Genomic DNA, 25,724 nt, shown 5'->3' with positions numbered 1-25,724 from the left:
TCTCCAGGGATGGGGCCTCCATTGGACATGGCACTTGGTGCCATGGTTTAGATAGTCATGAGGTTTAGGGTGACAGGTTGGACTCGATGATCTCTGAGGTCTCTTCCAGCCTTCTAGATTCTATGATTCTATGATTCTGTACAACCTCTTCCAGTGTTTCACCACCCTCATAGTAAAGAGCTTTTTCATAGAATCAACCAGGTTGGAAGAGACCTCCAAGCTCACCCAGCCCAATCTATCAGCCAGCCCTATCCAATCAACCAGACCATGGCACTAAGTGCCTCATCCAGGCTTCTCTTGAACATCTCCAGGGATGGTGACTCCACCACCTCCCTGGGCAGCCCATCCCAATGGGCAATCACCCTCTCTGTGAAGAACTTCCTCCTAACATCCAGCCTAGACCTCCCCTGGCACAGCTTGATACTGTGTCCCCAACCTGGCTACAACCTCCCTTCAGGTAGTTGTAGACAGCAATGAGGTCGCCCCTGAGCCTCCTCTTTTCCAGGCTTTTTCTTCATGTCCAGTCTCAATCTACCCTCCTCTAGCTTAGAACCACTGCCCTTGTCCTAGTGCTGCAGGCCTTTGCAAATAAGTCCCTCCACAGCTTTCTTGTAGCCCTCTTCAGATACTGGAAGGCTGCTCTAAGATGTCCTTGGAGCCTTTTCTTCTCCAGGCTGAATAACCCAAACTCCCTCAGCCTGTCTTCATAGGAGAGGTGCTCCTAGAATTATATATCCTGTAAATCTCTCTTAGACCCCCTTGGGGGACCTACCAACATCTCATATCAACATCAGACCTATTAGTCTGCAGCCTATCTATCATCTTTTGCCAGCTAAATGACTTTATAGATTAATATAAATCCAGTCTCTCAGAAACCCATAAATTGTTCAAGAACACCAGCTCACCGTTAAATCAGCCCCCCAAATTTGGTTTATTAATGTGTTTATTATCTTCACATCAGCACTGGACACATGGAAGTATTTTAATGGGAGAGCAGCAATGTTGATTAGCCTGCATCTCCAGATAATAAATAGGAAAGAAAAACTGGGCAGATAAAAGATCTTCAGATCCACCTGTTTCATGCCTTATTGGAAAAATATAAATAGCATGGACAGATATAACAAGTAATGCTCCAATCTGATCAGATTCCACAAAAATCCATCACTGTAAATTAAAAACATCTTTCTTTTTACACATTAGAGCAGCCCAGAAACACCCAGGCTGGATAATGTCTAAAGAAGCACCAGCAGTCACGATGTGCTGTAAAACAAACAAGCATTAAACCTATTAAGCCTTCCAGCCCAATTACCTCTGAACAGCCACAGCAATTTACACCAGACTAAGTCTTGATGTACACATAAATTCACTTGAGTGCAAGATCTCATTAGCATTTGCAAGGGCACTAAGAAATTAAGAGTTCTAGTGGTTGACAAGTTTGGAGCTATGGCTACATCGACACTTGATGCAATTCCCAAGGCCATTGCTAGGACTAAACTCACTTAGTGCACCACCATGCAAGGAGAGTTCCCAGGCAAACCCAGGGGAAAGAAAAGGCAGTGAACCCCACAAGATTTAGAGTTCACATCACCAAGCCAAGGACTTCAGAATCTCCCAATGACGTGGTGGAAGAGACCTCTGGAAGTCTCTAGTCTGACTCCAGGCTCACAGCATGTCATTAAATCAGGTCTCTCAGGAATTTGAGTGGAAGTTTCAATGTTTCCAAGACTGGCAGATTTCAAAACCTGTTCCATTGTTTGATTGCCCTTAGGGTTTTTCACCCTTTTTCAGATTTCCAGTTGGAAATTCTTGTCTTCCAGCTTGCTGTTTCTGCTGCCTCTTGACACCAAGGCAAGGTTGCCTGCAAATGGCCTGGATCCATCCTTTCCATGTCCTCCCAAGAGCTATAGGCAGCAAGAAGATCTCCTCTTCACCTTCTTTTCTCCAGGATGAATAGACCCACCCAGTTCTCTCTCACCTTTCTCACACATCAGGTACTCCACTTGCCTGACCACCTTGGTCATCCTCCAACGTGTCAATGTTCTGGTTGTCCTAGAGAGCTCCATAGTTCACACAGTACTCCAAGTGCAGTCTGAGAAGCATCAAACTCAGGGAAAGAACACTTTTCCTTGCCCTGCTGGCTGCATTCTTATTTAATGTCCCAGAAGGCAGGTAGCCACCTTCACTGCAAGGCTGCACTACTAACTCTTGCCCACCTTGTGATGTTACAAAGCCTTCAGGCCCTTCAGTGCCAAGCTGCTTTCCCAGCTAACTGGCCTCTAGCCTGTTCTGTAGCTTGGGCTTTTACATGCCACACACAGGTCTTTGCACTTGCCCTGAACTTCATGAGGTTACACTGGGTAACATCATGAGGGTACCCTTTACTTCTGCTGAGGTCCCTCTGATGAACATCCTTGCCCTCCAGCATATCAACCACTGCCCTCCATTTGGTATCTCGGTGAGACTGCACTTTATCCCATCATCCAAGATCTTTAAAGACATTAATCAATGTACACTAGTAGCATTGATCCCTGAAGGACACCTTTAGTAACTGGCCACCAGTTGGATTTTGTAGCAGTGATCATCATACTTTGAGGCAGTATTCCTCCTTGCCATCCTAACTGGTAGCAGGTTGCAAAAGATGAAAACTGTTTACAAGAGGTCAAGGATACAAACCCCAATGATTCCACGTCCTGTTTGTTACCAGGAGTTCCAGATGAAAACAGCAGAACTGTTCCTAAATTTTGCACAAATCCCAAAAGAAGAAGCCAAGGGACTCTCACTCCAGGTCCAAGGGAGCACCCCACAGAGTAAGGAGAACAAGGAACAATATGCAGAGACAGCACAAGGTATGCAAAAGAGGCAAAACTAAGGTTGCAGCTTCTAGTTGGTTTGTTGCTTTTGCACCAGGTCATTTAAAAAGACAGTCCCTTGGAGTGATTCATGGCAATATTTCCCTGTGTAAAAGACTAAACTGGAGTTTCTTGTGCGTTTTACAGGCCAGGGAAAGCATCCCTTCAATACAATCACCCTTCTCTGGCTCTTTCCCTGCAAGAAGTCATGGAAATCAGGACAGCTTTGTCTGGTAGAGACAAGTCAGTCCATGCAGCTGATTAACAGTATCTTGTCAGTGTGAGAGACTGCATCTGCTGAGCTCTCAATCACACCTTCACCATCTTTTTCACCCACTTTGAGAAATGGGAGGAGGGAAAGGAAGTTCAGAGACATGAGTTAATCATAGACATGTTCATAGATCACAGCTCTAGATGCAGTTCCTAGATCACAGACATGGTTCTCAGAGAGGTGTCTGGCTAAGCCACAGCACTGGTTGTGCTTTCAGACAGCATGGTCCAGCTTGCTAAAGGCCCAGTAACCCAATTTCTCTTGTGCTGGTCAAAGCAGCAGGTAAGTAGTGATACTGAAACTTGTGGGTCATGCAGAAGCACTCTGGACAATAATTTCAAGGCCTGCAGAGAGCTGGTTTGGTACAAGACAATTAGGTACTCTAAGTAGGGATAGACCATTCTGCTCTAGCTTCACTGTGAGGTGTCTGTTGTCACTCCCAGCTGAGCACTTACACACAGGATCCAGGCTTGGAAGGGACCTCTGGAGATTTTGTGTCCAACCCCCCTTGCCAGAGCAGGACCATAGAATCCAGCACACAAACACATCCAGAGAGAGCTTGAGAGTTGCCAGAGAAGGAACCACAACCTCTCCTGGGCAGCCTGCCCCTGGACTCTGTGACTCTTACAGTGAAGAAGTTCTTCCTCATGTAGAGGTGGAACTTCCTGTGCTGTAGTTTGCATCCACTGCCCCTTGTCCTATCACAGGGTGCAACTCAGCAGAGGCTGTCCTTGTCCCTTCCTTCCTGACCCCTAGCGCTCAGATATTTGTAGACATTTACTAAATCCCTTCTCAGTCTTCTCCTCTCCAGACTAACCAGCCCCAGGTCTCTCAGCCTTTCCTCATCAGGCAGTGCTCCAGTCCCTTCATCATCCTTTCAGCCCTCTGTTGGGCTCTCTCTACAGAAATATACAGGACTGGGAAATAATTACTGGGGGAGGGACACAGCTATTGCAAGTCTCATTCAGAAACTAGGCAAATGGCTAGTGTTAGTTTTCTGAGATTAAAAGCCAGCTGTGAGGATATCATGTTCTCAATGCTATAGCAGACAAAGCTTCAGCCTTAAATATTCAATTACTCTCCTTTATTCTAGAGCTGACATCTGTCACAAAGTTCTGCACAGCTCTGACAGGTCAGATCCTCCTTGATAACATCTTAGGGGGAGGGATGGTTGAGCTAGAAGGAAATGTGAGAACTTACATTTTCCAGTAAACATTCCTGATTCCTTGGGTATGCATTCAGAGAGAAGCTCTGCCTCTTGAACCTAAAAAACAACCCAAGAGGTGCAATGAACATGTACACCATAGATACTACAGGCACACTGCTTAGACAGTGGTGCAATGAACATGTACACCATAGATACTACAGGCACACTGCTTAGATTGTGGTGCAATAAACATGTACACCGTAGATACTACAATCACACTGCTTAGAGAATGGTGCAATGAACATGTACACCATAGATACTACAATCACACTGCTTAGACAGTGGTGCAATGAACATGTACACCATAGATACTACAGGCACACTGCTTAGACAGTGGTGCAATGAACATGTACACCATAGATACTACAGGCACACTGCTTAGACAGTGGTGCAATGAACATGTACACCATAGATACTACAATCACACTGCTTAGACAGTGGTGCAATGAACATGTACACCATAGATACTACAGGCACACTGCTTAGACAGTGGTGCAATGAACATGTACACCATAGATACTACAGGCACACTGCTTAGACAGTGGTGCAATGAACATGTACACCATAGATACTACAATCACACTGCTTAGACAGTGGTGCAATGAACATGTACACCATAGATACTACAGGCACACTGCTTAGACAGTGGTGCAATGAACATGTACACCATAGATACTACAGGCACACTGCTTAGACAGTGGTGCAATGAACATGTACACCATAGATACTACAATCACACTGCTTAGACAGTGGTGCAATGAACATGTACACCATAGATACTACAGGCACACTGCTTAGACAGTGGTGCAATGAACATGTACACCATAGATACTACAGGCACACTGCTTAGACAGTGGTGCAATGAACATGTACACCATAGATACTACAGGCACACTGCTTAGACAGTGGTGCAATGAACATGTACACCATAGATACTACAGTCACACTGCTTAGACAGTGGTGCAATGAACATGTACACCATAGATACTACAATCACACTGCTTAGACAGTGGTGCAATGAACATGTACACCATAGATACTACAGGCACACTGCTTAGACAGTGGTGCAATGAACATGTACACCATAGATACTACAGGCACACTGCTTAGACAGTGGTGCAATGAACATGTACACCATAGATACTACAGGCACACTGCTTAGACAGTGGTGCAATGAACATGTACACCATAGATACTACAGGCACACTGCTTAGACAGTGGTGCAATGAACATGTACACCGTAGATACTACAGGCACACTGCTTAGACAGTGGTGCAATGAACATGTACACCGTAGATACTACAGGCACACTGCTTAGACAGTGGTGCAATGAACATGTACACCATAGATACTACAGGCACACTGCTTAGACAGTGGTGCAATGAACATGTACACCATAGATACTACAGGCACACTGCTTAGACAGTGGTGCAATGAACATGTACACCGTAGATACTACAGGCACACTGCTTAGACAGTGGTGCAATGAACATGTACACCATAGATACTACAGGCACACTGCTTAGACAGTGGTGCAATGAACATGTACACCATAGATACTACAGGCACACTGCTTAGACAGTGGTGCAATGAACATGTACACCATAGATACTACAGGCACACTGCTTAGACAGTGGTGCAATGAACATGTACACCATAGATACTACAATCACACTGCTTAGACAGTGGTGCAATGAACATGTACACCATAGATACTACAGGCACACTGCTTAGACAGTGGTGCAATGAACATGTACACCGTAGATACTACAGGCACACTGCTTAGACAGTGGTGCAATGAACATGTACACCGTAGATACTACAGGCACACTGCTTAGACAGTGGTGCAATGAACATGTACACCGTAGATACTACAGGCACACTGCTTAGACAGTGGTGCAATGAACATGTACACCGTAGATACTACAGGCACACTGCTTAGACAGTGGTGCAATGAACATGTACACCGTAGATACTACAGGCACACTGCTTAGACAGTGGTGCAATGAACATGTACACCATAGATACTACAGGCACACTGCTTAGACAGTGGTGCAATGAACATGTACACCGTAGATACTACAGGCACACTGCTTAGACAGTGGTGCAATGAACATGTACACCGTAGATACTACAGGCACACTGCTTAGACAGTGGTGCAATGAACATGTACACCATAGATACTACAGGCACACTGCTTAGACAGTGGTGCAATGAACATGTACACCGTAGATACTACAGGCACACTGCTTAGACAGTGGTGCAATGAACATGTACACCGTAGATACTACAGGCACACTGCTTAGACAGTGGTGCAATGAACATGTACACCATAGATACTACAGGCACACTGCTTAGACAGTGGTGCAATGAACATGTACACCATAGATACTACAGGCACACTGCTTAGACAGTGGTGCAATGAACATGTACACCATAGATACTACAAGCACACTGCTTAGACAGTGGTGCAATGAACATGTACACCATAGATACTACAATCACACTGCTTAGACAGTGGTGCAATGAACATGTACACCATAGATACTACAGGCACACTGCTTAGACAGTGGTGCAATGAACATGTACACCATAGATACTACAGGCACACTGCTTAGACAGTGGTGCAATGAACATGTACACCATAGATACTACAGGCACACTGCTTAGATTGTGGTGCAATGAACATGTACACCACAGATACTACAGGCACACTGCTTAGATTGTGGTGCAATGAACATGTACACCACAGATACTACAATCACACTGCTTAGACTGTGGTGCAATGAACATGTACACCACAGATACTACAATCACACTGCTTAGACTGTGGTGCAATGAACATGTACACCATAGATACTACAGGCACACTGCTTAGACTGTGGTGCAATGAACATGTACACCGTAGATACTACAATCACACTGCTTAGACAGTGGTGCAATGAACATGTACACCGTAGATACTACAATCACACTGCTTAGACAGTGGTTCAATGAACATGTACACCATAGATACTACAATCACACTGCTTAGACAGTGGTGCAATGAACATGTACACCGTAGATACTACAATCACACTGCTTAGACAGTGGTGCAATGAACATGTACACCATAGATACTACAATCACACTGCTTAGACAGTGGTGCAATGAACATGTACACCATAGATACTACAGGCACACTGCTTAGACAGTGGTGCAATGAACATGTACACCATAGATACTACAATCACACTGCTTAGACAGTGGTGCAATGAACATGTACACCACAGATACTACAGGCACACTGCTTAGATTGTAGTGCAATGAACATGTACACCATAGATACTACAATCACACTGCTTAGAGAGTGGTGCAATGAACATGTACACCATAGATACTACAATCACACTGCTTAGACAGTGGTGCAATGAACATGTACACCATAGATACTACAATCACACTGCTTAGACAGTGGTGCAATGAACATGTACACCATAGATACTACAATCACACTGCTTAGACAGTGGTGCAATGAACATGTACACCATAGATACTACAATCACACTGCTTAGAGAATGGTGCAATGAACATGTACACCATAGATACTACAATCACACTGCTTAGACAGTGGTGCAATGAACATGTACACCATAGATACTACAGGCACACTGCTTAGACAGTGGTGCAATGAACATGTACACCATAGATACTACAGGCACACTGCTTAGACAGTGGTGCAATGAACATGTACACCATAGATACTACAATCACACTGCTTAGAGAGTGGTGCAATGAACATGTACACCATAGATGCTACAGGCACACTGCTTAGACAGTGGTGCAATGAACATGTACACCATAGATGCTACAGGCACACTGCTTAGACAGTGGTGCAATGAACATGTACACCATAGATACTACAGGCACACTGCTTAGACAGTGGTGCAATGAACATGTACACCATAGATACTACAGGCACACTGCTTAGACAGTGGTGCAATGAACATGTACACCATAGATACTACAGGCACACTGCTTAGACAGTGGTGCAATGAACATGTACACCATAGATACTACAGGCACACTGCTTAGACAGTGGTGCAATGAACATGTACACCATAGATACTACAGGCACACTGCTTAGACAGTGGTGCAATGAACATGTACACCATAGATACTACAGGCACACTGCTTAGACAGTGGTGCAATGAACATGTACACCATAGATACTACAGGCACACTGCTTAGACAGTGGTGCAATGAACATGTACACCATAGATACTACAGGCACACTGCTTAGACAGTGGTGCAATGAACATGTACACCATAGATACTACAGGCACACTGCTTAGACAGTGGTGCAATGAACATGTACACCATAGATACTACAATCACACTGCTTAGACAGTGGTGCAATGAACATGTACACCATAGATACTACAGGCACACTGCTTAGACAGTGGTGCAATGAACATGTACACCATAGATACTACAGGCACACTGCTTAGACAGTGGTGCAATGAACATGTACACCATAGATACTACAGGCACACTGCTTAGACAGTGGTGCAATGAACATGTACACCATAGATACTACAGGCACACTGCTTAGACAGTGGTGCAATGAACATGTACACCATAGATACTACAGGCACACTGCTTAGACAGTGGTGCAATGAACATGTACACCATAGATACTACAGGCACACTGCTTAGACAGTGGTGCAATGAACATGTACACCATAGATACTACAAGCACACTGCTTAGACAGTGGTGCAATGAACATGTACACCATAGATACTACAATCACACTGCTTAGACAGTGGTGCAATGAACATGTACACCATAGATACTACAGGCACACTGCTTAGACAGTGGTGCAATGAACATGTACACCATAGATACTACAGGCACACTGCTTAGACAGTGGTGCAATGAACATGTACACCATAGATACTACAGGCACACTGCTTAGACAGTGGTGCAATGACATATGTACACCATAGATACTACAGGCACACTGCTTAGACAGTGGTGCAATGAACATGTACACCATAGATACTACAGGCACACTGCTTAGACAGTGGTACAATTCATATGTACACCATAGATACTACAGGCACACTGCTTAGACAGTGGTGCAATGAACATGTACACCATAGATACTACAGGCACACTGCTTAGACAGTGGTACAATTCATATGTACACCACAGACACTACAGATATATTGCTTAGAAAGTGGTTTCTTTTTCGTGTTTTCTTTTGTCTGTTTCTTTGGGGGTTCTTTTGTTTGGTTGGTTTTTACATCCAGCCTTTTCTATATCAATCCTCCTCCTTGTCTCACCACCCAGTCTGTCCTGAAAATAATGGAAAACATGCCCCCAAAAAGTAGGGGATCATATGGAAAGTCAAGACTGTTATAGGAGTGTTAAATGGGAGACTCCCTAGAGTGACCTACCTAAAGAGGCTGAAATTCTTAATTCTTATTTACCTGCAGACTGCCATCAGCAAATGACAATGTGCTGTATTTGCAATACCTCACAAACACGTTGCAGAGACAAAAAGTCTGGAAGGAAGTGAAGACCTCAGAGAGTATACCACAATTTCTTCTCAAGAAGCAAGGGGCAGAACAAAAGAATCAAGCTTGTCCTAAAGCTTGCATCTGTTCTTCGACATGGGTAATTAATAACAGCCTCTGCTAGTCAGCAGAGCAAACCAGAAGGTGAATGACCAGCTGACAAAACTTGCTGATCTTACTGGGGCAATCAGGGTAGTAAAGACAAAGGACAGCTGCAAAGGGTTGCAGATAGACTTTTTGACTAAATGAGCAGGATGATGGTGTTCACTGCTGGTACATCTTAAAATGTTACACATGAGGAAAACCATCTTAACTTCACAGATGTCTCTACAGTACTGGGCTGCAGACAAAATAAGAGCAGACTAGAATGAAGTTTGGGCATTATTATGAGCAGGTCTACAAAAACACCAGCAGTCAAAAAAACAAATAGTAAATTAGAAGTCTAGGCTCCTTCTGTGTAGTTTCATTTATCATTAGAAGTAGATACCTATCATCCAGAATACATCCAGCAGCCCTACATTGTGCCAAAAAATAAAGTAAAATAAAATAAAAGCCTTGTCAACAGTTTTCTCCTCCTCTTATATTAGATCTCTGCAGCTTAACCACTGACATCTTTGTCCTTCTAGACTGCAATATACTTCAGCAAATGCTCTTTGTGGGAATTAAATAGGTAAAAATGCACAAGAACTGTGCACTGAAATAAAGGCACACAGATAACCTACAGAAGGTGGGACCCTCCCATCACCTCCCTCCTGTTGGGGATACTTTTATTATAAAACACTGCCTGTCTCTTTGATGTCTGATGTTCCTTCAGAACAACTTAAAAAGACCAGCCTGGGAATTAAAATTTGTAACCCTACTGAATATCAAACCCCATGGATGCAATAAAGCTACTGGTGTTACAGAATGCAGAATAAAGTTCTCTTTTGCAGGCTGTAAACCATCTGTGCCAAACACTTCATCACCTCTTTTCTTCCTCTTCTAGTTTCTTGGCTGCTCAGATCCCTTCATTGCACTGGTGCCCACTATCTTTTCTTTCAGACATGGTCTAATTCTCTTCAATTTCCAATCCTTTTGCTTGTGAGCCCTGTCCTACCACTGTCCTTAGATCCTTGTGGCTAGAATAAAGCACCACCAGAGTTCAGGACCTAGTGGAAAAGCAGTAAAAGGTATTCCCATGCTCCTATACCTGACCATCCTGCACAGCACCTTCCATGTGAGGAGGACTAACCATTCTGGAGAAGACATTTAGAAGAGATTGTAACAGAGGCATAAATTGCAAGAAGTCTGAAGAAAGGAATGGGGAATAATTGTTTCACTGCTTCCAACACTGAAACTAGGGGACATTAAATCAGCTCAGAAACAAGCAAAAAGAGGATCTTGATGTAATGTGAGTTAAGCTGGGAAACTCAGCACAGTTGTAAAAGTGCACAGGGGTTCAAAAAGCTAGTGGAGGAAACAATCACAAAATGGTAGGGGTTGGAAGGGACCTCTAAAGTCCAACTGCCCTGCCAAAGCAGGATCACCTGGGGCAGGTCAAACAGCACAATAAGGATCCATGGCAAGATACTAAACACAGAAGTTAGTCAAAAAGTCCTTGTGTGACAAATTTCAAAGGCTTGGATGAGTGTTTCAGAGAAACAGCACTGCTTGTTTCTCCCTAAGCACCCACTACTGGCCAGTCAGTCGGGTCAAGTGCACCAGCTGTAGGTCTGACCTGCTATAAAAGTTGGTATGGTAAGGATTACTGAATTCCCGGGAAAGACATGAGCATGGACAACATTGACAAGAAGGACACTTCCATAAGAGCTTTTGAACAATTCTGGAGTCAGTGCAGTCCACACTGCTTCATCCACTGACCATGCTACAGGAAAAAAAGGCGAAGGACCAACAGGTAGAGGCTGTTCAAACACAATACTAGTCTGAATGACAACACCATGCTGGGGAGGACAAAACATCTAAAAGATCTTTGTCATTTTAATGGCATAAGCACTCATCTACAAAGCTTGACTGTACCAGCAATTACAGAATGACAGGGAGACCAATGGCTCAGTCACAACAGCTTTTGTTATGACATTGCTGATAGAGTTAGAAAAGGAATAGGAAGAGCAGCAGAGATGAATAGCAAAATAAAAGGCAGGGGCTCTGAGGAAGGGCCAGAGAGTTCAGGTCTAGGCTTCTGCAGTGGAAGAGGTCCTGCTGAATGCCCACAATAAACAAGTGATCAAGAAAAGAAAGGCGAACTTCAGTTTCTGTTCACAGAACTCTCTCTCATCTCTATCCAAGTAAGTAAAGAAAAATAAAAAATCCAATCCAGTAGTGCCCTCCTGCAGCCCAGAAAGCAGCTGTGTGCTGGGCTGCAGCAAGAGGAATGTGACCAGCAGCAAGAGAGGGGAATCTGTCCCTTGACTTTGCTCTGCTGAGACCCCACCTGCCTCCAGTTCTGGTATCCCCAGCAGAAGGGGGACACAGAGCTGCTGGAGTGAGTCCAGAGGAGGTCAAAGACAATCCAAGGGCTGGGGCACCTCTGTTATGAGGACAGGCTGAGGGAGCCAGGGTTGTTCATCCTGGAGAAGACTCAGCTCTGAGGGGACCTTAAGAGCTGCCTTCCAATACCTGAAGGGATCCTCAGAGGGACTCTTCTTGAGGGTGTCTGGAGACAGGACAAGAAGGAATGGTTTGAAGCTGAGGGAGAGGAGGGTTAGACTGGAGCTTAGGAAGAAGTTCTTCAGCATGAGGATGGTGAGACTCTGGAACAGATTAACCCAGGAGGTTGCAGATGCTTCCTCCCTGGCTGTGTTCAAGGTCAGGCTGAATGAGGCCTTGAGCACCCAAGTCTAGTTTGAGAGGCATCCCTCAACCTGCCCATCACAGGGAGGTTAGAGTAGATGATCTCTAAGATCCCTTCCAACATAAGCCACATGATCCACAATAGTCTTCCTTGTAGTCTTATTAATTAATCAGGGAACCCAACATTTGGAGGACCTTTGGGGCTTAAAAAAAACCCCAAAACCTCACATAAATTACTGAGCTGGTGGAAAAAAAATGTATCTTCAATACAGAACAATTGGCTGATCCAGAGCTTTACTCCATCATGGAAATCTGTCTCCTACTCCCATGTCATGACTCAGACATTTATAGAGACTTCTGAACATAGAGACCCCTACCTGCCGATTCTCTGTTCTTAACCCTGCTTGTGTAAAAGGTCTTTCATCTCCCTCCCTGTCAGCAGTTGTTGGCCTCTTCAGCTCTTCCTCATATCTCAAGGAGCTGGCATTTTCCATTTCTCCATCACATGTCTGATCATAGCAGTAGATAGCTTCCAGAATATCATCGTCAGTTGTGAACAATATAGTATCCCCAAAGTGCTCTGGAGCTGCAGGCAACAGACAGAATCAGATGGAGAAATCATACAAAAGAAAACCATAGAGAAGTCAATCAAATTTCAAATACAGAGGGGGAAAAAATGAGGGAAAAGCTCCATCACCTTTTCCAAAAGACCAAATTAATGAAAATAAGTAAAAATCTGCAACTTTTAAATATCTAGTGACTGTCTAATGCTACTGAAATATGGATTTGTTGCTAAGGCATTGTTAAAAATAGAGATTGGCTCTATGCACTGCTGAAATTCCCAGCACCACTGAAGAAGTGCATTAGTGGGGTTTGCATTATGTTTGGAAATTAAAAGGACTAAATTCTATACAAAGTGCCAGCTTGCTTTGAAGTGGAAAGTGATAACAAGCAAGCTGAATGCATTGGTTTGCATCACACTGCTGTTTGCACAAAGGAAGGAAGAGATGGCACCATACCTCCAGACAAGGTTCCCGAAGCCTTTGCAATTTCTCCTTTAAAGATGCACTGTTCATCTAGCAGCATTATCATGTCTTTCACCCCTCTGAAAGAGTGGATGCGAGATTTATTATAATTCCAAATCCTAATCATAGCTACTTGACAGGAATTCACAAAGTCAATAAAGATGAAGTGAGGTTTTCCAGGAGTAAATGGTGCTAGCCAGAGATGCATATCATCCTGAGTCCGATGTACCCCATCAATGAGGTTGGTTATTACTCTGGGATCGTTGCCATAAGCTGGTAAAATATTTATATCAGGTGGTTCAGCTGTTATTTTGGAAATCTGAACAGGCTCTCCTTTAGAACTGAAAACTTCAATCCCATTCAGACCAACGTAGTGTCTGTCTCCCCATGTTGTTCGAATGTCTATCACCAAGTGCTGTCCATAAGGTAACACAGGAATTTTGAAGTCATTTCCATCATGTGCCTCCAAAGAATTTTCTTCTTGCCTTTTTGGTAGCGTTTGCAGTCCCTCTTTTTTTGTTTGCTGATAGTCTCCAGGCCTGTTGATTTTCTGCTGATGGAGGAACTCATCAAAGATATCCCCTTGAAAATCCATGTTAGAGATTCGGCCACGATGGGAATAATTAAACTTCACCAGGGAGTTCCAGGACTCCTGCAGGGTGTGTTCCTGTTCACTGTGCCACTTGGCTCTAGAGGCTGCTATGTCCTTGACAGCGAAGTCTTCATCTGCAAACAACATTACACAGGCATTTAAAGTATAATCAGGACTGGAAGCAAACCACTACCACACAGACCCTCCAGAATGCTGCTGGTCATACTGGTGTTCCCTTACCATGAAATCCTGCTACAGCAGCCCTTTTATATTGCCTCCTTCTTACAGAGGCTGCATGTCCCAGTTTCCCTTCCCCATTTAGATACAACAAAACCTTATCACTTTTAACTACTGAAGACACAGATACTGGTTGTGTGGCTGTCACAATGGTTTAAATCATTTGTCTGCATTTCTGCAGCTCTTTCATAGAGCAGGAAATGGCTCAACTGGTTCCATTTCTGAAGCCTCCTGTGAAAACCAGCTGCATCTTTCCAAAGGGAAGTGGTGAGAGAAGCAGCAGGCTCAGGATACAAGAAGGGTGAGCTGAGCACTGCATTCTGCACAGGCAATGTACAAATAACTTTCTCATTTTTCAGCAAGTGTGAAATATAGAAGGGGAATAATAACACAATATCTGACAGGAATGCAGTGGGGACAGCGTATTAGAGAGGCACAGTGGGAGCAAAGCCTTCTCTCTTTGTGACCGCACCAGGGAGCTGCCTAATTTCCATCTTGAAACAATTAAGAGCAGATAATAACAAAGATTTTCCATAAAGCTGTCACTTATGTATCTCCTTTCAGTAAATGAAGAAAAGTAAGTGGAGTACTAAAGAATTGCAGGCCCATGAGCTAGATTCTACTTCTGCACAACGTTCTTTTGTGGCTACTAAAACAAATGGTTAGCAAGAATAAATGGCAATTGCCATAAAATGCAGAAGAATCTTTTCTCAAAAGGCTGCTCAGGACTAACTTTTAACTTTGTTTTTGGAAATACTAGGAAAGAAGCAATCTTCCTAATCTATGTATGGCCAATAATCATTTACACTGGGGACAAGGGAGTTAAAAATAAGAATTTTAAAGCAGATGAGAAACTACCTGAAAGAGGGTTGTCTTCCAGAACAAAGGGCTGGAGACCAACCTGGCCATTCCTTCTTACCCCAAAAAGGAAATACAGGTAGAAAGCAAAGGGAGATCTTTCAGAGCACATCAGTTGCATATCAGTGCAGTTAGAAGTCACTTGCTCATTCAAATCATCATCCATGGACCTCCATATAGGGTGGGTGATCCCTAAGAGTACTTCCCAGAGCCTCACAATTTACCCAAAGGTGATACTGTTTCTATATTCACCACTTGAAAATTTCAGGACAAGCATGGACAGAAAAGTATTTGACACTCATTAACTTCCCTTGGTTTGGAGAGGGTTTTTTTTTACAATTTTTTTTTTTTTTTTTACTGTTAAGTACTTCAAGCAGTACAGAGATTACAGCTCTGAAGCACTTTCAGAGCAGTTCAAGAAGAATAACTTTCAAAGGGAGGTTAAGAGGTTTGTTAGCTACACTGAATGGCAACAGGAGAAGTGCAGCTCTGAAAGGAAAGCTGAGAATAGCCCCAAAGCAGGGGTCAACAGCTGAAGGCTTGCAGGCTTTGGCATTTCTTTTAGACTCTAAAACTGAACATTTTTATTGGAGCCATGTGAACAATAAACTTTGCTTGTAGAAAAAGAATATTCCAGTTGCAGATTGTATGGGTGCATTCCCAACCTCCTGCATGCCTGAGGGGATTGCATCATGGATGCTGTCCCAGAGTACTGAAATAATGACACCTCCAAAGTCCATCTCCCCAGTGGGTCTTCCATCACCAAGTCTCTTGTCCTGCTTCTGACGGCAATGTCCAGCATACAATTCCTCTCCAAACTTCAGTAAACTACCCTTGGGGGCCACACTAGCTTGAAACAAACACCTTTCTTCTCCCTCTGTTGTTTTAACCTGATTTTTACTCCCTGCAGCTATAAATAGCAATCGTATTTCCATGCTGCAATCACATGCTTCATTTCCCAAGTCATTCTGAAAGCTCTTTGCTGTATCTTGTTCCACTTTGTAATCAGCTTTCCTGAAAATGGCTGATCACAACTGCAGTTTTCCAACTGACATCTCACAAGTGCCTGTGTTCAGATAGTAACATTTCCCTAACTACCAGCAATGCCTCTGCTGATACATCCAGGGAGTGCTCTGCTAGGATCATGCCTGCCTCATGCTGCCATCTCATAATCAATCTGTTAGCAACTACTCAGCCATCATCCTCCTTTGCCTCAGTCATCTGCAATTGATGATTACTCAGCTTACAACTTAATTGTTTGGTTTTAGTCCCCACATGACCCTGTGAGCAGTAGTAATGAACTGCATTCCACTGCTATCAGTCCAGCCCTCAAGTTCATCTTTCTGTGCCATTCTTCAATCTCCTTAATTTATAATTCCACCCCGCCACACAAATTATATGTTATTTTCAAATAACAGGAGATTGTTTAGCCTGGAGGAGAGGAGGCTGAGGGAAGACCTTCTTGATCACTACAGGTACCTGAAAAGAGGTTGGAGGGAGATGGGAGTTGGTCTCTTCTCCCTAGTATCAGATGATAGAATGAGAGGAAATGGCCTCAAGCTGCACCAGGGGAGGTTTATGCAGTATTAGGAAAAAGTTCTTTGCTGCAAGAGTGGTCAGGGATTGGAACAGGATGTTCAGGGAGGTTGTGGAGTCACTATCCATGGAGGTGTTCAAGGAACATGTGGCCATGGCACTTGGGGACGTGGTTTAATGGCCATGGTGGTGTTTGGCTGCTGGTTGGACTGGATGCTCTCAGAGGGTTTTTCCAACCCAAACAACGTTATGATCCTATGATTTATCACCATGCTCTCACCATTTCCTTTGCACATTCAGCCAGTTATCAAAGTAAACTGGTAAGTTTTTACAGCAGCACTCACATGAGCTAAGCACACCTGCAGGTGCTATTTCTGATTTCCCTTGTTCTGCTTCTTTTGCTGGGACATTGCATGGCAGCTCCTGCAGGCTCCCCTCTCTCACATCCTGCTCCTAGGAAAGTGCAGTTCCCCATGCCCCGTGCCAATTAAAATTCACCACTCTTAGGGAAACACTTAAAACTGTTTCCCTGTGGTTAATGCTCACTCAGCTCCACTTTGAAGATGGCTTTGCCCTGCACAGTGCAGAGAGAACAAAAGCTGCTGGCTGGCATGCAGTTTTCCCAGGGACAAACACACACTGGGGGTTTTAAGCACCAGATGACAAAGTATGCTCTGAGCAAAATTAGAGGACATTATAATTAGAATCCTGACAAGCCTCATCTTATAGTTCACATTAAAACTTCTGAATTGCTCCTGTTTTTACAACTCAACAGAAATGACTAAGGTGGGATTTATTTACAGCTTCCATAATGTTGACCAGTTTTTAATCTAACAGAGATACTGCCAAATGTGTGAAACAGCAAAGGGGCTGTGGTGAGTGGGTGGCTAAAGGGAAGATGGCAACAATTCCAACTACTTCCAGACTTTTTTCTTGTCAGAGGTATAATTTTCAGACACACTTATAAAATTGCTGGTTCCTCCAAAGAGAGACAGGGAGGAAAGAATTCAGACATTCTAAATTTAGAAAAAACCATTTTCCTCACCTTGGTCTGAAAAATTCATGCTGTACCTGCTCATTGGAACTGGCATTTCTGCACTCAGGCATATTTCCTGTCCTTTATGGCCAGAACTTTAAGGCAAACATTCAAATACAATATGGAGAATGCAAGACCAAGAGAGGTGATTCTTCCCCTTTATTCTGCTCTTATGAGACCCCACCTTGAATACTATGTCCAGATCTGGTGGCCCCATCATAAGAAGGACACAGAGCTGCTGGAGTGACTCCACAAAGATGATTCAAGGGCTGGAGCACCTCTGCTGTGAGGATGGGCTGAGGGACCTGGGGTTGTTCAGCCTAGAGTAAAGACAACTCTGAGAGGACCTTAGAGCTGCCTTCCAATACCTGAAGGGATCCTACAGGAAGGCTGCAGAAGAACTTTTCATGAAGGGTGTCTAGCAACAAGACAAGGGGGAATGGTTCGAAGCTGAGGGAGAGCAGGGTTAGACTGGATCTCAAAAAGAAGTTATTCAGTATGAGAGCAGTGGGACTCTGGAATAGGTTGCCCAGGGAAGTTGTGGATGCCTCCTCCCTGGGGGTGTTCAAAGCCAGGCTGGATGAGGCCTTGAGCTGCTGAATCCAACTGAGAGGTGTCCCTGCCCATGGTATGGAGGTTGGAGCAGGTATCTTTCAGGTCCCTTCCAGCCTAAGCCATTCTAGCATTCTGTGATTCATAGAAATTGTTCTGATGTTAAATCACTCCCAAGATTTCAGGTTGGTTTTTTTTTTTTTTTGTAACCTCTTCTTCCAATTCTCTGGGTCTTGTTGTCCATGCCCTGCCAGACTCTCTTCACTGGAGACAAAGTTATTTAGTGCTTGCCCAGTTCTCAGTCTTCTCTGGGGACACACCTTGGCCACTACCAGAGACAGAACACAGCTGTACAAGTCTAGATCCTCCACCTCCAACAGAATCCCAGTTAACTAAGAAAAGTTTGGAGAAGGATGACAATGATAATCAAACACAGGGAACAGCTAAATTTAGTAAAAAAACTATTCATAATAAGCAGAGATGTGTAAGGGAAAGGTTTGAAAGGGGAATGTAACTTCATTAGTGGAGAAGAGAAAATGAGGGCAGGTTTCCATTCACTCTGAGTAAATCTATTCACAGCTTATATTGTCACAGAGAAAGGCACAAACCCACTGCACAAAGAAACTCTGTCAATTCCCCCCCTACCTGGAAGTTACATTCTTCTTTACCTTCTTGGAGATTTTTACTGATACTAGCAAATATTTGCTGTCTGCAGGACTGTCAGGTTTTAGAACATAATTTACTGAAATTTAGTCTTCAAGATTCTCCAAATATATTAAAAAACACTACCACAGAATGTAAATTTTTCAGTAGGAGAGCATTTCACATCAGATGTGGGACAAGGAGACTAAGCATTTTCACAGTATGAATGAGAAAAACTCAATACTGCAAATGGCAAAACTAAAATCCCTCTGTCTAGCCCTCCCAGAACCTCAAGAGGTTCCTTCCCACCTAAATGAATCTCTGCTTCTGCAAACCAGAGAACATGTCAGCACTTGCACTAAGTTTGCCACCATGAGCTCTTACCTTTGAGAGCAGAATCATCTTCTCCAAGATTCATGGTGTCTAATCCTGCCCTTTTCATACACCTGGCACTTCTCCTTCCACTTGTAGGGTACTGTGAGCTGCAGCAGTTTTTGCTAGAAAGTTGCTCTGAAATGTCTGAACCCACATCAGCATCCTTTCTGGTGAGCATCTGTGACCTCTCATTTCCATTTGCATTTCTGCTACTGGATCTGCCCAGTTCATTTCTCTGCAGTTTGACATCTTCATTAGTCAGATCTTTCAAGTTTTTGGTGCTCCCATCTGACTGTGTTTGAAATCTGAAGCCTGCACAAGGCTCTGTGGCAAGCCAGGGGGGCTTCTGCTTGCTGGAAGTAACTTGGTTACTCTCTGTTACCTGGGAAGAAGACTGTAACCAAGAAGGAGTTGCACCTGCAGAATCAGACAATTTCCTTCCTGTGAGCTTCTCCATTTGCTTGCTCAAAGAAAGTTCATCATCAGATTGAACATGCCCTGCAACTGCCTGTACTGCTGTGTCCTCTTTGGCATCTTTTCTACCAACCTGAGATGGGGAGACTTTTAGATCATCCTCTAACTCAGCTAATCTTTTCTTTGTAGAGCTGTTTGAGTTCATCTGATGCTCGAGATTTTCTGCTGGCAGAGATTTCCAGCTGAGTGAAGCACTGTTTGAGTGCAAGTATTTCACATGTGGGTCTGTTTCCTTCTCTGTGACTGCAGGAGCAATCACTTCTTTCCTTTCATTTGAAAAACACGTAGAGGTATCTTGCTTGTGATCCCTAAGGTCAATTGTAGTGCTATGGTCAGCAAGGAGATCTCCAGAGGCTCTCTCTAATTCACCATCAAACACAAGGTTCTTGTCAATATACAACTTCACCTTCTTTGCTCCAACATCAAGGTCCTACAAAAAGACAAGGATGAAGATTTCAATTAGGCTGTTCAAGCATTACATAGCACTGCTCTGGAACTCTGGCATTTGACCACTTAGCAGATTAAAATGATTAAAACCCTGTGCCAGGGTTTTGACTGCTTTTGACTACTTCCTAATCAAAAGCTCCAACAACTGGAAAACACCCTAGGACATATAAGATTTTATAGAAAAGGCCTAAAAACCCTGCTAGACACTGCCATGAACTATTTTTGGCTGTCAAGGCTTAAATATTTAGAAAAGCTTGAGCAAAGAAGCCTAGATTAAGTATCATTCTGTTTGATCAGGATAGAAATTCCAGAAGCACATTTTGCTTCAACATCTTTAAGATTCACCACTTTCCTGACATGCTCCACAACAACCAACCACCTGGATCAGAGCCACTGGAGTTATAGAAATATAGGGCTGGAAAGGATGTTTTAAAAAAAAGAATCCAATCCATCTCTTCCCACTGTGTCATTGTGAAGAAAGCTGGGTTTAACAGTTTTCCAATCATCTGCCTTGCCAGTCTGTTCCAACACTTAACTGGCCTTTTAAACAGGCCTTTATCTCAGACAATTCTGCCCCTCACAACTTCATCTCTATGGTCTCCTTTTCAGTGGCACCCACTAAAACATGATTTTCTTCATTTCATTGAAATTGGAACTAATGTTCTTTCTATTCTCTACCTTCTCTTCCATCTAACCTTTCCTCCCTCTTGACAAAAATACTGGTATCTTCAAAGAAAAGAGAGATGAGACAAAATCCATCTCCTTTCTGTCCTCTAAATTCCAGTAATATGTCCATCACATGGAGTCTTTAAAGACTCTCTGTTCTTTCCTTATTTTCACAGAAACTGAGAAGCTTTTCTTGAAAGTAAGAAGTTTCAGTTTCATCCTCTTGCTCATCTCCTTGATGTCAGTTCTCCTTGAATATACTGATTTAAATTTTCCTCTGCTCCCAGCCTAAACCAGTTACTCCTTCACTTTCAAGTACAAGTGTCTCCAGCTCTTCACTCCTGCTTGCACTCTTTACAGCCTCCAAGGCTTTACAGCTCCCATCCTACTTCCTTCCAAAGACATGTATGAGGTGAAATATGTAACATGGACCTACACAGGAGGAAAGCCAGAAGATGTAGGTGTAACAAGAAAGCTGAGAGAGGGGAGCAGATGTAGGAATGCAAGACACATCCTTGACAGAAGATCCCATTCAGTAACTTCTCAGCCAACAGCTGTAAACCCATTTGAATTGGCCATTATGTCATGGCTGCTAGTCTGGCAAAGTTAATGTTGATGGGGAATTTTCACACTGTAACACACTGTGTTAGAGCATCACAAAGTGCTGCATGTCTGCAGCTGGCCAGCAAACGTGGTCTACTTTCCCCTTGAACAAGGGCACTGCCAAATTAATCTAACTGGAGACCAAAATACTTTAATAATTGCATGTATTAAAAACTAACTACCTTGCTCTGCTTGAATAGGGGAGAGAAGTCCATCAGGATGCCCCAGCAATGCTATTTTTTGTATCTCTGTATGCCTGGACTGTTAATGTCCTCCTTAAATGCTAGAGATGTCAGATACTTACATTGAATTTGGGATTACTGCAACATTTCTACATAATATCCTAGCTTCTACTGCCTGTAGGAATATTCAAACCTTAGCTCTCTTGTTTCCAGGTAAAAATACAAACTGCATGGAGCCTCAGAAATACATACTGGGATATTTTGCAGACTATTTGTCAACTGAATCTTTTTAAATTAAAATCAGCCACCTCTTAAAAGCAACATGTTTTGAATTCCACTCCACCCACTAGTACTGGAAGAGGACAGGTAGACAGAGAAAACCTTACAAAATGAGCTGGTGGAGCTTATTCTTTCCAAAAGAGGCATCACTCAAGCACAGAAAAAGGCCAGTCACTGCTCCAGTCAGTAGGAAACTACATTCCCCTGTCTGATGTTTTGCAAAGTCTGGGATAGTATTGCAAGAAGCAAAAGAGGTGTTGGGACTGCAGCAAGATGAATGAGGCAAAGCTAAAACATTTCCAGGACAACAGAGACAGCCTAAACTGGGGCAGGCATTAATAACCAGGCTGATAGCTCAGAAAACCCACCTGTTCCTGAAGAATCAGTGACAGAGCTCATTAAGTTCTCTTACACCAACATCCGAAGCAGATTGAGGCTCAGGGAGAGAAAATATGAAGAGTTTGGGGACTCCAGGAACAAAACATATGCAGACACAAGACTATGAACTGCTCTTTTCCTTTCCCTCCCACCCTTCTACTGAGCTTCCAGTTGCTTAGTGATCAGGTGTGGGAAAGACTGACAGGATGGTTAGCTTCCCTAGTGCCACTGCTTAACTCTTCTGGCACATGAAGAGGCTGAAGAAATCCTTTCCTCAAGAGAAATCCCATCACAAAGCCACCCTATAAACAAGCCCTCAATCCTTCATCCACAGCAGGTTTTTCTCCTCCAGGAAGAGTCAGCATAATGGCACAATGCCTCAGAACAAGCAAGCAGGTATGATCAGAGAGGAAAAAAGGAAAGATTTGTGAGAATAACTCTACAGTTTCTCTTGATGTTCCTTCCCAGTTTGCACTTTCAGCCCTCCCAGAGTGCCTACTGGGACAGTGATTTCCACTGAAGCAACAAGGGTGGCATTTCTGGCCACTTCAGTGATATTTGTGCACAAAGGGCACAGCTTAAAACCAGAGGCACTTTTCTGCCAATCACACCTGGACTTAAGTTGCCTCTGCCTGGCTTCTCACAGATGTGAGGGAAAGGAGCTAAAGAAAAGAAGTCAAGAACTAGAAAAAAGTTCTTCTATAAACATAACTCTTCCGGAATAAAGCTGCTGCATCCTTACAGGCAATGCAGTCCAGCACTGCAAAAAATCTCCAGCCCAAGAGCATGGACATGAACACACAGCCAGGAGGAACACGGATACAGGCAACTGCCTGAAGATGATCCAATTAGAAAACAACTAAGATCTTAATGCATTTAAGTGTTAATTCCATTCATGGATTTGTGAAGACATTCAACAGACATTATATTGGAGCTTATGAAAAGTTTTAACAGCACCAAGTCAGGCTGCAATATCAAGGCTGTAGCAAGTGTTTGCAAACTGCCTGAGTATTTCAGACAAACTGGGAAAGAACTTGCTGCACCTGATGTCTTTGTGCAGACTGAAAATTACCTCCTTTTTTTTGCAGACCTCATCTGAAGTGAATAAAGAGGAAGGATTCTCTGAGACCTTGTAATTCAATGACTCAAGGAATCTATGACAATGATGTCATCTGGCTTTTACAGCTTCCTTCAGACATTTTTTCTGCTTCCAGACTCAAGTTCAAACACTCAAACATACAGAAGTTGTGGTCTGAATTAATTTTTGCCTATTTTTGAAGAAGTACTTGGGCACCTCTCAGTTTTGTGAGAGAAAGGAGGAGGTTAGAACGACTACCAAAACACCACACAGAAATCTGGCTCTGCATTTACACCAGCAGGAAGCAAACTGTTAGCTAATTATATTTTGGGGAGATGCACTTCTCAGACAAAACTTTCTCCTAACAGATTACAGAATTAAGCAGAACTTCTTTGTATTATTCTTTCATCTTCAGAACAAGGAGACATTCCTTCAGTCAGAGGAGACTGCTGCACTGCCACCAAATCCATAGGATTAGACTCCTAATGGATTTTACAGCTTGCCTCATAGGGGTTTATTAAAAAAAATGGCCTTGAAATACAGAAATACATTTGTGTGCATCTCTTCCATTATATTCAATAGGTTTGGCAACAAATCATACTGTTACCTCCAAAACCAACCACCTCTAAATGATGGAACATCCTGTAGCTCACTTTTTAATTGACAATTTTAAAAAAGCTATTAAAATTCCAGGAAAAAAATATAAATCATGTTCTAAGAAATGTGTTTAAGCTGTCCCTTCCATGGTCATTTCCATATGTATAAATTACCATATGTGCTTATATAAGAACATGGATGAGAGCAAAACCAGAGAGATAAAGCCTCTTATTTATAATCCAGAACTGAAAATCCTCTTTGATTCAGTACCTGGGATTTTTTTTTTCCCATAACATTGCAGTGTACAAACAAGAATAATTTCCATGGTGACATTAAAACACACAAATAAGAGCCCATCTGCCATGAGAGGTCTCTCTTGTAACACCAGATTACTTGTTTTGTTATGAACACAGTTAGTACACTTTTAATTAAGTGACAAAAGCAAAGTCAAGCAGCAGTCAGCCTATTTATACTTATTTACAGCAGAAAACACAAGATTTAAACACATATTTATTTCTACTGCGATAAAACAACTTCAAATCTTGGCTCTGAAGACTTACTTACCTTTGTGTCTTTATTTCTCACTACAGCAAAGGGTTGAGGGACAGACTATGCCAGGCTTTTATTAGGTCTTTAGACACCTTTGAAAGAAGATGCTCACTGTGCCTATGAAAACATTACCACTGCTACCCCTCAATGTTAAGACAACAGCAAATTTCCCTGCAGCCACGGAGCCCTCCCAGCTCCCCATGTTGTTAAACAGGATTTCCTTTTATTTCCTCCTTTGGAAAGAGGACCACAGCAAGTTTCCCCAAGGCAAGGCAGAGCACACAGAGAGAGGAGTTGAGAAAAGTCTACTTACACCAGGAGCTGTTGTGTTGTAATTCCAAATCTTGATCTTGGATATACCAAAGTCACGTGACTGGGTGGGATTGCGGATAACAAAGTAAAGTTGGAGGGGTGGATGGAAAGGGCACATCCAAAGGGAGCTTTCCTCTGTGATCTAAAAACACAGACCAGCAGACTGTCACTAAGACTCTTTCTCAGAAAGCAGGAGATTGTCATTAACTCCCCACCCCACAGGAAACCAGACACTGATCAGAAAAGTAATCATTTTCTACATCTACTATGGTGAGAGCAAGCCCTTAACCTCATTTCCAAACAGTAAATCCGCCTCTCCTGCCTGTAAGACAGCTCACAACAACCTGGCAATTAGATAAAGGTCAGCTGCTTGCTGTCCCAGGAAGACATCTGCACGCTCATGGGTGACAGGCAGTCTGCCATGCTTTGTATCTGCAGGCTCAGAGCAAGCCCAGTTTATTTTAATCACATTAATCAGCTTTGCAGGCGTCACTGAGCACAACGGACAATCTATAATCATTTTATTGCTCCAAATGTTTACACTTCTGGTTTGGCCTCTAGAATTTTACTTCTGTCTCTTATTTTAATCAGGCTTTGCAGACAATTCATTTCACTTCCACATCTACT

The 25,724-nt window shown here is 43.1% G+C and overlaps 1 protein-coding gene across 1 annotated transcript in view; it reads right to left on the bottom strand.

The window, feature by feature from the left end:
* The window catches only part of KATNIP (katanin interacting protein), a 78,738-nt gene that overhangs the window by 27,165 nt on the left and 25,849 nt on the right, over positions 1-25,724 (bottom strand). The window contains exons 11-15 of the mRNA XM_054391228.1: positions 25,099-25,239; positions 19,542-20,436; positions 13,699-14,430; positions 13,057-13,265; positions 4,321-4,384 (exon numbers count right to left, since the gene is read on the bottom strand). Coding sequence (XP_054247203.1) covers positions 4,321-4,384; positions 13,057-13,265; positions 13,699-14,430; positions 19,542-20,436; positions 25,099-25,239 — 2,041 coding nt within the window. The remainder of the gene's footprint in view (positions 1-4,320; positions 4,385-13,056; positions 13,266-13,698; positions 14,431-19,541; positions 20,437-25,098; positions 25,240-25,724) is intronic.

The sequence above is a fragment of the Indicator indicator genome, chromosome 22 (assembly GCF_027791375.1).
Source record: "Indicator indicator isolate 239-I01 chromosome 22, UM_Iind_1.1, whole genome shotgun sequence".
NCBI classification, from domain to species: domain Eukaryota; kingdom Metazoa; phylum Chordata; class Aves; order Piciformes; family Indicatoridae; genus Indicator; species Indicator indicator.
Note: the sequence above shows the minus strand (reverse complement) of the source record. Positions and strands in the feature narration are given on the sequence as shown.